The sequence below is a fragment of the Lepidochelys olivacea genome (assembly GCF_965140295.1).
Source record: "Lepidochelys olivacea isolate rLepOli2 genome assembly, chromosome: 1".
Taxonomy (NCBI): Eukaryota; Metazoa; Chordata; order Testudines; family Cheloniidae; genus Lepidochelys; species Lepidochelys olivacea.
The window spans coordinates 59935584-59950513 of record NC_140411.1 but is presented as its reverse complement, the minus strand read 5'-3'; the positions used below and the strand labels follow the sequence as shown (position 1 = coordinate 59950513).

At 42.5% G+C, this 14930-nt stretch overlaps 1 protein-coding gene across 4 annotated transcripts in view; it reads left to right on the top strand.

Annotated features, from left to right (window-relative positions):
• RB1 (RB transcriptional corepressor 1) overlaps nt 1-14930 on the top strand; it is a 170545-nt gene that overhangs the window by 12414 nt on the left and 143201 nt on the right. For all 4 annotated transcript variants that reach the window (XM_084610898.1, XM_084610897.1, XM_084610896.1 and 1 more), the window contains one exon: nt 13587-13721. In XM_084610898.1, coding sequence (XP_084467024.1) covers nt 13587-13721 — 135 coding nt within the window. The remainder of the gene's footprint in view (nt 1-13586; nt 13722-14930) is intronic.

Genomic DNA, 14930 nt, shown 5'->3' with positions numbered 1-14930 from the left:
GACCAATGAGGAGACGAGATACTTTCAAAAGCTGGGAGGAGGGAGAAAAACAAAAGGTCTGTGTCTGTCTGTGTGATGCTTTTGCCGGAGACAGAACAGGAATGGAGTCTTAAAATTTAGTAAGTAATCTAGCTAGGTATGTGTTATATTATGATTTCTTGAAATGGTTGAGAAAATAGCTGTGCTGAATAGAATGAATATTCCTGTCTGTGTGTCTTTTTTGTAACTTAAGGTTTTGCCTAGAGGGATTCTCTGTTTTGAATCTAATTACCCTGTAAGGTATCTACCATCCTGACTTTACAGAGGTGATTCCTTTACTTCTATTAAAAGTCGTCTTGTAAGAAAACTGAATGCTTTTTCATTGTTCTAAGATCCAAGGGTTTGGGTCTGTGATCACCTATGCAAATTGGTGAGGATTTTTACCAAACCTTCCCCAGGAAGTGGGGTGCAAGGGTTGGGAGGATTTTGGGGGGGAAAAGACGTGTCCAAACTACGTTTCCCAGTAAACCCAGATAAAGTTTGGTGGTGGTAGTGGAAATCCAAGGGTAAAAGAATTTTGTACCTTGGGGAAGTTTTAACCTAAGCTGGTAAAAGTAAGCTTAGGAGGTTTTCATGCAGGTCCCCACATCTGTACCCTAAAGTTCAGAGTGGGGAAGGAACCTTGACAATCCTGTGTCACTGTCTTGAGTTGAAATATTTTGGACCACATGGAGAAGTACTTTAAAAAAACCCAACCAAACAATAAAACCCCTAACTTCAGTTCTTCTCTGGGTAATTGTCCACACAGATTCCACTCATGATGTGCACAAAAAGGGATTATTTTTGGCTAGCAGTGTCGGTTGGGTCTATGCCTGTGCTCTTATGCCCTCCACCCGAGGACATAAAGGATGGAATGGGGGGTCTCCTGCCCTTCAGTTTTTCTTACTGCCTGTGGCTGCAAGACAGAGTCCTTGGCAGTGTCTGCTTTTCTTGCTCATTGTGTGATTTAGCTTAACTTGTTAGAATTAGTATAATGTATAATTCAAAGTTTGTTGAGAGTTCCTTATGCTCACTGGCTTATGTGTGTTTTTTTTTTATTTTTAAAGTAACTTGTCTAGGCTAACAAACAAAGCTTCTACTCTCCACTCCCCACAGGGACCTAGGACACTAGTAGAAGCTAAATCACTAGAGTTTAATACCTGTTTCTCATGTGGCCCTGCTATACCAACGAACATATATCTTGGGGGAAGGACACATTCCAGGATGTTGTGTGTTTTTTCCAAGTGCATCCAGACAGGGAGGAAGGCAATGCTGAAACTCTCCTGCTGCAGAAGTTGATGCAGGCCTCCTCAAATGGAGATCTTCAGCAAGACCTCAACCAGAAGATCAGTCCACCTTGTTCAGCACCCCAGTACTGCAAGATACCTCGGAGTGGTTCTGGATCATAGCCTCAGATAGTGCCAATATTTGACATGGACTACTTGCGGAGAAGACACTCACCTTGCAGATGGGCATCTTGGCCTTCGTCTCCTCGGCAGCTGAATATTCCATGCAGTACAGGCAGGTACTGTACATATTAAAGTTAATATGCAATTGAATACTGCTATGAGAATTGTCACAGGAGTGCTGAAGCAACCTGTATGGTCAGTGTGGTTTCCTGTCCTTGTGCATATCTTGCCAACATGCTTCCGAAGAGATTCAGCCAGCAATAATATGAGAGTACGACTGCACAGTAAATGAACTCAGACTTGCAGAGTTATGAAGATCTCCATTTCCCCCTGAATTGCCACCTTAAGTCCGTGTCTGGTTAGCAGCCAAAACACACACAAATTCAGGACTGTCATCAAATGGCAGTGTGGAGGCTGTGAGGAAATAAGCAGGGTCAAGAAACAAGGCATGGTCACCTGGCTAAAGCATGCATCATATGATATGAATCATAGCAAACCACATTAGAACATCATACAGGCATTGCAGTCGTTTACTACACTAATGGAAAACGAAGGATGGCCTGATATACGAGTCTGGAGAAGACATCCAAACCATAGAATATCTAGTGAACTGCTTTAAGATCCTTCTCCCAAGGGTCAGTTTTGATTCATTCCATGTCGCTGGAAGTCATTAACTTGTAATGCTGCTTTTCAAGTTGCCATCTGAAAGAAGTGGCCTAGTGAGAGATAAATCTGTTCAGAGCCACTTCCCATCAGAGGCCTCATCCACTATTACGTTGGTATAGTTGTCACTGCAGCAGGAAGGAGCATGGCCAAAGACTAGCCAGGATGCAGATTACCTTCCTCAACACCTAGCAGGAGACAGAAGTCACCATGACTCACTCCTGGCTCAGTCAACGAAGAGTCGTAAGACTGAAAAGACCTATTCTAGTACTTAAGTACTAGAGTCTAAGGTGGCTCAAGTGGTACCATCTCCGCCAAAGGACCACAGGGCCCCACAGTCCTACCCAGGCACCAAGTACCTCTGTATCCAGTACCTCCCCACCTACTAGGTACTTGTTGATGGTGGTACCCATCACCTCAGTACAGAATACTTCACTGAACCCAAGATGTTGGTACAGACCTCCTTGGCACAAAAGCAATACACAGTACTGAGTGATCTGTCTGTGGTTCAGGTACCAAAGTCACTTTTACTGGAGAGAGGCTTAGGGAGGCCAATACAAAACCCTTTACTTTTAGAACAGTGGTTTTCAAACTAGGGTGTAAATATCGCTAGGTTATGCGAGCTCTCATCGGGGGGTATGTGAGAAAAGTCCTGTAATGGCAGACAATGCATTTTATTTAGTAAGATTTGATAATGAAATCATAGACATACTATGACCTTATCTCAGATGAGGGTACACAGTAGACGACATTATTTGGAAAGGGGTACACAGCCTAAAAGTTTGAAAACCACTGCTTTAGAGTAGCCACATCTGGCCAAAGAGGTGTACTATATCACAGTCCTTGGTTTGCAGGCAGGGTACTCCTGATACAACTGTCTCTTCCTCTAGAGAGGGGACATTTCTTTTTCTTCTCTTCCTCTTAACTCAGCAGGGAATCATCTCCTACTTGTCCTCCATCTCACCACGGGGTAGCTCAGTAGAAGTTGGGGAGAGATTTCGGGGAACAGTCAATGAAGGAAGTTATAAAGAGATCAGGACCATACAAAGATATCCCATCTGATATTCCCCAGGGCATCTTCAATAGCATTACCCATATATGCCCTGGCAATATTGGGCTCCCTGGCATATTCAGCCCTATTCCAGGAAGCTGGCATCCTCCTTTGTGTCCTAGGTCTCCTTCTCTGAAGAGGTAACACAGTCAGTCTCCACAGAATATCTTTCATCCATGGCTGCTGCAGGGGCAAAAAGAGGAGAGTCGAGAGGAACAACTTTCTCCAGAGTAGGAGCACCCAGTCCTGGCTTTACTAATCTCTTCCAGGGTGGATTTGATTTAAATCACTAGTCAGGGAGACTCATTTTAATCATGGTTTTCTACATAAAAGTGCATTCTTGTTGGCTGTTATAACTTTATTACATATTCTTCACAACACAGATAAATGTAGATTTCATTTTTAGAAGGTACACACTATACACTTTTAAACTGTGATTTATTTTGAAAACTTTCAGATTAGTTTTACAGCTATGTCAGAAAATGAATGATTGTTTGGTTATTTCATTTACCAAAGGTAATTGAAGCAGATATTTATGAAGTCATTGGGAGGTGAACTATCTCCAGTTCAACAGGTTAATCATTAATTTTTGGAGGATTATCTTGTCCTACTGTATTAGGAGGAGAACATCTCCAGACAGACATTTAAATTTTGTTTAACTAAAACAACAGCGTTAAGTATTCTGGATTTTTTCTTCAACAGCAAACATGCTTGTTTTGTTAAAATATTATGTCCTTCGCTTCTTACATTTATCTCCAGACTTCTTCTCCTTGTCTAGATCTATTCCGCCCCCAACCATCTTCTATTCATTGAACTTTTTGAAACTTTGTACTTTTAGAGAGAGGTAAGGGATTGACTTTGTGTACACAAATTTGCAGAGGGACAACAGAGTTGAGGTCTGTTATTTCTCACCTCTGTATATTTACAAACATTTTTGCTGTTAACAAGCATGTTACCTCTGGAGACACAGCCACAGTTTGAGAACTGCAAAACGAACTAAGCATTTCTGATGGTATTTTCTAGACTGAACACTGAGTCCCATTAGGTAGATAGAAAGATTAAAGGTTAAATAATCTATAGAGAAGCCTGTGGAACCCCATAAGATTGGGTCCCTAATCCATGAACTATTGGAACTCATTTAGAAAACTTTTCTTAAACATTACATGAATATATTGTCTCATACTACAGAATTAGAATTTATAATCCCTATTCCATGATGAGACATTATAGTTCAAAGATATAGCTTGATTAAAACTCTTTAGATATCTTTTTCTTTTATTAAAATTTTTTTAAAATGTTTTTTGAGGAAAACAGTCTTGATTTTTGTCCACCCTGATCTCTTCTTTGTGGGAGATGGTGCAGATGAATTTGCAGTTTTCTAAGACTTGATAAAACAAATGGCAGAATCTTAGATATTCCCTTTGAGACCGTACAAGAGAAACACACATTCTTGGACATGGTTTAGTCTGCAACTCCAGGGAGATTAGTTGTGCTGATAAATGATGGTCTGCTGGAACCTGTCAAAACATGACACACATCTGCATTGACTCCAACTCTGAGAGTGGACAAAAAATAAGTCCTTGCAAAGGGGTTTGAATATTTTTATCAACTGTCTTTCCCCTGGCTTTTTCTGGTTTTGTCTAGAGGACAAAGCAGCAAGGTTCTTTGAAATCCACCCCCAGAGAAGAGGAGTCTCAAAAAATGGATCTTTTTGGCTGGAAGGTCTGTTTATCTGCTAGCCTCCAAATGTGGGTTGCAAATTACCAAGCTCTGCTCTCAGTGATTTCTTCAACTAGGACAAACTAACTTTGTGGATAAGCTACTCAAGGAGTATCAAGAAGAATTGAAAGCCCTCCTGGCTGAGGTCCAATTGACTGCTAGAATATCCTTGCAGGCTGAACTGGACACGTCTGACAAGGCAGTGAACACAATTGCCAGAAGAAGACTGTTGTGGCTTCAGTCTGCAGGAATCCCTAAGAAAGCCCAAGCAACAACAAGGTCTTCCCATTTCAGAGCTACAAGCTCTTCAGCAGTGGTACTGATGAGGCACATCATACCCTGAAAGATTCCAGGGCAACTTTGCATTCCTTGGGGCACTCTCCCAACCCCAAAAAAGAAAGCAGACAACACAACAGCTGTATTTCAAGTGTTATGGTCAGCCATCGAAGATCTTCCAAGCCACTGAGGAAGAGGCAGATATTTCACTGGAGGCAACAGTCTGCTGCCTCCTGAGTCTGGAGCTTTGAATGAGCATCACATTTGACACCAACATTGGGAATTTGGTTGGCACATCACAGGATCTTTTTTGTTCTACCATGGCAACTGTCTTCCATTTTCAAGAAGCTTGGGGTATAATTACCATGAACCATGGGGTCCTTGATCATAAACAAGGACTATCCATCCAGTTTCAGTCCCTTCTAGCCACCTTCCCCTCTGCCCAGATTCGTCTTCAGGAGCCCTTTTCACAGGAGACTGTTGAAGCAGGAGGTAGACTCTTTTCAAGTGGGAGTAGTGGAGAAAGTGCCGCTGGAGTTCAGAGGCAGGGTCCTTTTTGTTCCCACTCCCACTTTGTTCACAAAGAAGACTGGGTTGGAGACTCATTCTTTTACATCACCTCACCACCTTCAACCTCAGTTTCTACAATCAGTTTACTGGATCCTGTGGACTGGTTTGCAGCTTTTGACTTGCCAGATGCCTATTTTCACATTTCCTTATGTCCAGCTCACAGAAAATACCTGAAATTCATGGTAGGAACATCATGTTATCAGAATGGAGTCCTTCCTTTTGTCCTCTTCATAGCTCCAACAGTTTTCATCACCATGAAGCTGAATGGCTAATTCAAGGAGAACAGGTGACTAACTTGGTGCAAACAATCCTAAAACTTCTTACCTTGCTGGGTTTCAATGTCAGAAACCAAAACTAAGTCCAACTTGGAGCTTAGAATTCAGAGCATCAGTATTAGACTTCAGATCAGTGAGGGTCTAACTTCTACAACAACAGTGTCAAACAATGACAGACCTTGTAAGTCAATTTCATGTCTGTCTAAGAACATCAGTGAGACTGTCTCATACTTGTATGCTTTGCAATATACACTCACATCACACAGTATGCCACACTTCACCTTTGATCCACGCAAAAGGGGTTGAGATCAGTATATCTACCTAGCAGATGCCACATGCAGACATGTGATGCCCAGGGATTAGGTGGGTTAAAGAGTGGTCCAGATAAGTAGTCAGAGCTCATGCAAGATGTTGTACTTATTATTCATGCAGGGTATTACCACAACATTCATTTAAACATAATTTCTTCATTAAATCTAAAGGCTGACTGTTTAGAGCAACTATTTATACAGTTGCTCTAAACATGCCCCAAAAGCCTAAATAATCAATTTATTATGTACTAACAATAATGAAACATTTAGAAGTATTTGATAAAGATAGATACAAATAGACTACACCCAGGAGTGCTTAGACCCATATTGATTGGCTCCAACTTGGCCAGGCAGGTCTTCGCAATGAACCCTGTTAGAGTTTACTTTTTGAATGCTTTAACAAACACGTGATGTCATTGGTTTTTAGCTGAGTCAGTAATTGGCAATTTGAGACAGTTTACTTTTATTTCCAGTTTTAATCCAGATAAGATTTGCCAAGGCCTTTCCTCCCTATCTCTTCCCCGTCTCTTTGCTGACCAACGGTTCTTCGTTTGCACCTGGATTTGCATAGGCCCTAATCTTTGAGAGAACACTTTTGAGGTAACAAGGAAGTATGTGGGGTATCAAGGTTCATGTTGCCTCCTTCTAAGACAGATTATCTGTCTTATTTAAAACCATCTGCAGTAACCTCTATCGGTCAGAGGCCTTCTTTTTAAAAACTTCTTCTGTTTTTTTTTTTTTTTTTTTGAACCAGACATTCTTTCCACTGCATTCCTTCTGAACTTAACTCATTATTTTCAAGCCTTTTCTTTATAACACACTTCTTTAATCAAACTCAAGCAAAGTTTAATTCTGATTTTTATATTTACTCTACACAAGAGATATGATAGCCAAGAGATCTAATCTAAGGGGAAGGTACACTGAGGTATCTGGTGGGGTTGCGTGAGGCAGCAAGGCAGGATCAGGTGGGGTGGCAAGACAGGGTCAAACAGGATCCAAGTAGCAGCTAGTGGGTAATGGCTTGTCGCTGAGACAAGGCCAGAAAGGAAGTAGGGATTTTGTATTGGTTACCAGCCAGTCAGGAAGCTGGTTGTGAAATTCTGGAAGCTGACCTACTCAAGTCTGTGAATTCATTGATAATTTGAATTGGTGTGGCATGATGGCCAAGACTGCTTCTCAGGAACCCAGTGGGCCTGGATTTGAGACTGGGGTTTGAGACCAGGGTCCTGACAACTTGTTGATCATAGTCCCACTGGAAATCATCTTTCTTAAATTGGGTGGACAGAGCAACTTCAGGTGTGGAGAAGAATTTCCCTAATCCATGTCTCTACCTCCAAAAACCTTTATAATAGATTCCTATGTGCGGGCGTGAGTGGGCTTATTTGGATTAACTGGCAATTCAGGGACTGTGGTCTCCTTAGGAAGCCTGCTTGCACATAAGCATTTTAGAAGTTAAGACAATTGGCCTGGCATGAAAAGGCATTGCTACACCTTCAGGAATCAGCAAGTCAAGTGCTGGCTGACAACACTATAGCAATGCACTATATTTACAGGCAAGGGGGAGCAAGATCATCCCCATTCTGTCGGGAAGTCAAACATCTGTGTGTGGTGCATTTTGCACCAGAGCACATTACTGATACCTGCTGCAATGGGGACACAAGTTCAGGCTCCCTTTCAACACCTTCCTCATCCCCTGGACACTAGGACTCATGTATACCTTTCCATAGATACCCATGACAGTGAGGGCAAACAACTTAATTAGTTTTGAGAGAGCTGGACAAATTTATGAATGCGATTCTATGATAGGATTGCTTGTGATTGTAAGGGGCGGGGCTCAGCAGCCTTGGGCCTCGCTTCTGGTTTATGTGTTTGAAACATGCTTCTGGGGATACCCAGATCTGTGAGCCACTGTTTTCTTTCTGACTCAGCAAGAATATGTTTTGCTGGTGATTAGACTGTCAGCTTTCTGCCACTCCAGTCTGTCTTCCTCACCAGCAAACTCCTCAAGGCTCTCCTGGATTAGACCTCACCGAGCAGGTGACATTCACTGAACTCAAGCTCCTCAGAGATGTTTCTGTGTAATGCACAGTCCCTACCACTGTGCATTCACAGAAGATATTGAGTTTGCTGATCTATTAAATTAATAAACTGTCATGTACTTTAACTGGGATAAATACACCCTTCCCTTCAAACACAGCACTGAATTGGTTTATGGTAAAAATAATACGACTTTATTAACAAAAGAGCATGGATTGAATAACTCCTAGTAAAGGAGATAAAGGGTAGAGATGGTTACAAGCAAAAGGGGAAAACATGCATCTAAGTATGTAAAATGTTATCTAGCACAGTAGTCTTTATTCAAGATGGTTCCTGCGGGGGGGCCCTGCATCTCCTTTCCAGCTTTTTACTGGCCAGGATCCATCATAGAGATTACATCATTTGGTTTCTTTGTCTCCTTAACGTGAAGGATCAAGATGGAGTGTCTGTTTGTTATATTCCCAAGGGGCTGTCTTTGTCTTGTAAGTCTGACAGGCCTCCTGGGGATTCAGTCTCCTGTGGGGTGCAGGAGCCATTTTAATTCTCCATCTGTCATATTCAGACTCAGGATAACCCCTGCTGGTTTAGCTTGATAGCTTTGTTTATAGCTAATATGGTAATTGAGGTAAACCCACAGTCCTTTGGCTAGGACAGACCTGTTTATCTCTTTTTACCTAGGCTAGGTTTTCTGATCTTAAACTTCGTTCTAGTAACATCATCTAGAGGGAATTCACTGCTTCATATATAACATTAACACATGCATATTAATAATAAGCATGTTAGCTTTCATATTCCTCTTAAGGCCTATTTTATACAGATATTGCAGTAGTATGTAGATAGGGGTGTGTATATATAGGGGTATCTAGAATGTCCTATGTTCCTAAATGCTTATGCTTTAGGGTTTCAGCCAGCCCCATGCAGGGGTCAGAAAGGATTTCCATCCCTCTGTATTCTGTTTTTTGAATATCCATCCTTTGAAGTATCAGGGATGGCCCCACCTAGAGGTAGGACATGGAATGGAGAGGGCCAGTGCTCTGAGATGGTACTGAGCATATTCTCTCTCTCAGGTGCATGGCAGGCTAGTTCTTACTCATGTGCTGGGAGTCTAACTTATCACCATATGTCACGGTTCCTCCCCCACTCTGAACTCTAGGGTACAGATGTGGGGACCTGCATGAAAAACCTCCTAAGCTTATCTTTACCAGCTTAGGTCAAAACTTCCCCAAGGTACAAAATATTACACCCGTTATCCTTGGACTGGCCGCTACCACCACCAAACTAATACTGGTTACTGGGGAAGAGCTGTTTGGACGCGTCCTTCCCCCCAAATACTTCCCAAAACCTTGCACCCCACTTCCTGGACAAGGTTTGGTAAAAAGCCTCACCAATTTGCCTAGGTGACTACAGACCCAGACCCTTGGATCTTAAGAACAATGAACAATCCTCCCAACACTTGCACCCCCCCTTTCCTGGGAAATGTTGGATAAAAAGCCTCACCAATTTGCATAGGTGACCACAGACCCAAACCCTTGGATCTGAGAACAATGAAAAAGCATTCAGTGTTTTACAAGAAGACTTTTAATAAAAAATAGAAGTAAATAGAAATAAAGAAATCCCCCCTGTAAAATCAGGATGGTAGATATCTTACAGGGTAATTAGATTCAAAAACATAGAGAACCCCTCTAGGCAAAACCTTAAGTTACAAAAAAGATACACAGACAGAAATAGTTATTCTATTCAGCACAATTCTTTTCTCAGCCATTTAAAGAAATCATAATCTAACACATACCTAGCTAGATTACTTACTAAAAGTTCTAAGACTCCATTCCTGTTCTGTCCCTGGCCAAGACGACTACAGACAGACACAGACCCTTTGTTTCTCTCCCTCCTCCCAGCTTTTGAAAGTATCTTGTCTCCTCATTGGTCATTTTGGTCAGGTGCCAGCGAGGTTACCTTTAGCTTCTTAACCCTTTACAGGTGAGAGGAGCTTTCCCCTGGCCAGGAGGGATTTCAAAGGGGTTTACCCTTCCCTTTATATTTATGACACCATATGTGGGGTTGGAAAGGAATTTTGCAATGACTTTAGGGGTTTTTGTCTTCTTCTGTAGCTGATGGGGTTTTTGCCTTCCTGTGCTTGCCAGGATCATCTGGGTGTATATATAACTTAATTTCCCTGCTGTTGTGGAGGCCTCACTTAACGGTGCTCCTTGGCCCCTCCTGTTCTCTGCCTGTTGCAGGTAATAGTTCAGTCTCCTGTGGGCTGTAATATTGTGTAATTTTGGTTGTTGGATTTAGTGTGCAGGTGCTGGATAGTGCTGGTGACCTATGGTATACAGGAGATCAGACTACATCTGTGGTTCTCAACCTTTCCAGACTACTGTCCCCCTTTCAGGAGTCTGTCTTGCATACCCCAAGTTTTACCTCACTTAAAGTCCTTGCTTAAAAATACAAAAGTGTCACAGCACACTATAACTGAAAAATTGCTTATTTTCTCATTTTTACCACATTATAAAATCAATTTGGAATATAAATATTTTTACATTTCTGTGTGATACTTGAAATTGTTTTTCAGTTGTGAGCCTTGTCTGAAGCCTGAGCCGCAGGTGGTGGGGCTGAAGCATGTAACTTAGCTTTGCAGGGCTCCCTGGGGTGTGGGGGCCTGGGCAGTTGCCCTGCTTGCCACCCCTACTGCCAACCCTACACTTGCAATTGCCCTAAACCTGTCCCATGACCACCCTGAGGGCTGCGACCGACAGGTAGAGAAACATTGATCTAGATGAGCTGAGTACCCCCGGAAGACCTCTGTGTACCCCCAGGGGTACGCAGACCCCTTGTTGAGAACCACTGGACTAAATGAGCTGGCAGTTCCTTTTAGCCTTACCCTTGAAGGCTCCTGAGACAAGGATACAGGGTGTATCATGATAGCTCCAGCATGAGCCAGGCAATTCTCGTATTAGAATTATCCGATCATCACAGAGCCTGTTCCACCTGAGTCTCTTAGAACAATGACTTAGCATCTTTACACCTGATAGCCGGCTGAATGAAGTATACTGAAAGGAGCTGTACAGCTGAGGTTCAGAACATTCTACTCCAGAACAGGAAACCTTTCAACCAAATTGGCTTTCAGAACTAAACTAACAGATTTTTCCATCCAGATAGCTCAGCAACAGCTTTCATCACTGACATCTCCAGTTTCAACAATACTGGGCAACTTACTTGAAAGCAATCTGGACTCTTCAACTCAAAATAAGAATTCATTTTGCAGAATTATCTGTAAGCCATGCTGTCTTCACTTCCTACTGTAACAAAATTCCTGAGATTCATGCATGCATTTCCACCCCCGCCTCCCAGTTTAGGTGCTTCCTCCCTCCTTTAATCTGAATATAGGACTAGCAGTGTTGATGGGTCCCTTCTTTGAGCCATTAGTAACCTGCTCCTTTTACCACCTCTCATTGAAAACTGATTTCCTGGTGGATGTTATATCAGGTGGGAGGATAGGAGAGATACAGGCTTGTATGTCAGGTCCCCTGTCTGTGGTATTTCAGAATTATGGGTTTACCCTTAGACCTCACCCAAAGTTCCTGCTCAAGGTAGTCTCAAAATTCTATGTAAATTGGTCTGTTCACCAAGTGGCTTTCTTTCCAAAGCTTTGCATGCTAGACAGTGTCATTTTATTTAGATAAACTAAAAGTGTTCAGGAATGCACCTAGGCTATTAATGACATTTGACAGTCAAAGGGCACCACCATTCACTCAAAGGTTATCCAGGTGGGTTTTTGACTACATAAGAACCTATCAGTTAGTGAGGAAAAATTCCCTGACCATACTAGCGCTCATTCCACTAGGGCTCAAGCTGCCTTGGCTGCCTGTTTGGGTAGTTTCCATACCTGAGATGAGTAGAACAGCAATGTGGAGCTTGATCCACACATTTACTGTTCACTATTTCTATTATCAGAGCACCAAGAAGCCCTAGTGCAGACCAGAGGTTTGGATACCATTTCTGTAGGGCTGTCCTGCATCATTAGTTAAAAAAGACTGTCACAGGGTGACTGGCCCCTTTAAGTGGAAGGGGTATCTAGTGTATCTGTGACTCATCAGCTGCCTCCTAAATATGCTTAAAAGAGGGTACCTGGGCCCTAGTTAGTGCAAGAGCAGCTAGCAAGCCTCACTCAGGAAAGGGGTAGGTGAGAGCTGCCTGGTTCAGGCAGGAAAAGGGCAAGTGTAAGTTATCTGGGAGTCAGTTATCTGGGACTCAGGAGACTGGAGGAGGTCTCTGGGGAAGGTTGCAGAGAACTGAAAGCTTTCTGCTTTCCCTCCCTGGAAAGTGGGAGAAATTGAAAGAAGTCACTGGAGGAGCTAGCTTGTTGGCCTTCCTGAGCCAAAGAGCCATGGCCAAAGACAGCTAGAGAGGGCTTGAAGGCTGAGAGCATCAGAGGGAGAGCCTACTGGCTTTCTGAGCTGGAGAGCTGAAACCATAGGGCCAACGAAGGCTGAAGGCTTGGGTGAGGCATGGCTAATGACCCCAGAACAATACCTGGGAGTGAGGCATGGTGTGAGATGCTGGAGGTGTACTGAGATACAGATCATGGTGAGAGACATTGGGACTGATGGGATTGGGACATCCATTAGTTTGATGGAATGTTGGTGAGTTGGTTTGTAGCATGGAGTTTGCTTTTGTAATAAATTAATCTTGTAGGGGAGCATATGTATACTTGGAATGCTTTTGTATATTTTTGGGAACCACTGAAAGGGAAATGGAGGGAGAAGTATGGGTTGTGCTGTGACATGCCATAGAATAGCACTCCAGGCAGGGATGCCTTCTGATAGACTCCTTATACCCACCTGCAGGTAAATAGACAACTGTTTGTTAATTGCAAAGAGCTGAATCTGTGTGGGCAATCACTCAGAGAGCAGATACTTACCCTACAGTTACACTGGTCCTTCCAGATATGTTGCCCACACTGATTCAGCACCTGCTCTCCTTCCCCACTGATGCAGAGTCCCTACTCTGAGTCTGTATTTGTGAAGAAACTGAGGCAAGGTCGGGCCCACTCTGCTCTTTATATCCTGGGGAAGAGGGAGACATGAGGGCACAAAAGGCTCAATCCTGGCCCCATTAGACACTGCTAGCTAAAAACTTCTTGAGCATATGAAAAGTATGAACAACACCTCTTAAAGAATCAGTTACTGTAAGGTAAATGTTCTCTTCCTGTTTTAAAGAAACAGATCTCATCATCTCTCATCTGTCTTCCTTGCAGTGTGTGCACATGTCTTCGGTTGCTGAGAGAGATGGATGTTAACATGGATACCATAAGCACTAAAGTTGATAGTAATGTATCACGACTGAATAAGAAGTATGATGTATTATCTGCACTATATCACAAGTTTGAAAGGTAAAATGCACAATTTTTTTGTTTGAACTGATCGATTCATTTTTAGCTGACAACATTTATTTTGATTTCTAAAACATATGTACTAGAAGTGCCCATCCTAAACTTTAGGCATATCTCCCAGTATCTTAAAATCTGTTATACAGAAACACTGTTTACACCATAACTTTTATACTGCATTATCGGATCATCCTGTTGTTTCTATTATTTGTACTATGGTAACACCAGGGGCCTCCAGCCTCCATTTTTAGGCATGGTACAGGTAAACTGTCCCTGAAAACCTCACCACCTAAGTAATCCCATTCAGTTCACATCCCATCATCTCCACAAAATGCCTGAGAAAAATGTTGAGATTTGAGCACATCTAAACGTCTTTAAGTGTCTGTGTGCGTCTTTTTCTCCTGAGCTGTGGGGTTGTGAGGAAGTGCATTCCAGAGGTGAAGGCTTATGGGAAATGGTCTGTCAGCAGCTCCCTTCCTTGTGTATTAAGGGTGAGCAATTTTGAGTGCCTCAGCTGATCACAAATACACCAATATGACATGAGGAAATAGACTGTCTTGCATAACTCTAACCCAAAATTAATTAACAAAATTGTAGCCTTTTCTGAGGGGGAAGGAAAGGAGACACTGAAGGTGAATGGGGCAGATTTAAGTCTTCTATGTGTATCCTTTTATTATTTTTTTAACCAACATAGGCTGCTTTAGAGAATTCTTAAATAGAGTTTTGATATTTCTCCAAAGACAGAAATACAGGCAGTTTGCTATTCTTGAGTTTACTGGGGCAGGGATGAACTCTCCTAGCTCTCAAAAATTTTTGGTCCATTGAAGTGCTAGTGTGTACCTCATGCTAGTATCTCAACCTCTCCTAGAATGCTCTTAAATTCCTTTCTGATTGCAGTCTTCAGTGAGAGAGGTACTCCACACCACTGAGTATCAATGCAAGAGGGCCACAAGTCTTGTGACATCACCAGAGTTGCCGCAGTGCTAAAGTATTTTTCAGCTTTGTGACATTGAACTGTTATGGTCTCTTGTATCAGTGCATCACCAAAAAATGTCCCATGGCCCTAAAGTATCCCTTTAGAATGACTGAAGGTGTATTGTATGGGTATTGTCAGCCATTGAGGCGCAAGCAACCAAATCAAGCATAGAGACAGGGCCACTGAATAGCCCGTAAGTGATTTCTGTCTTCAGTTCTTGGTGGTCTGCGTTTTCA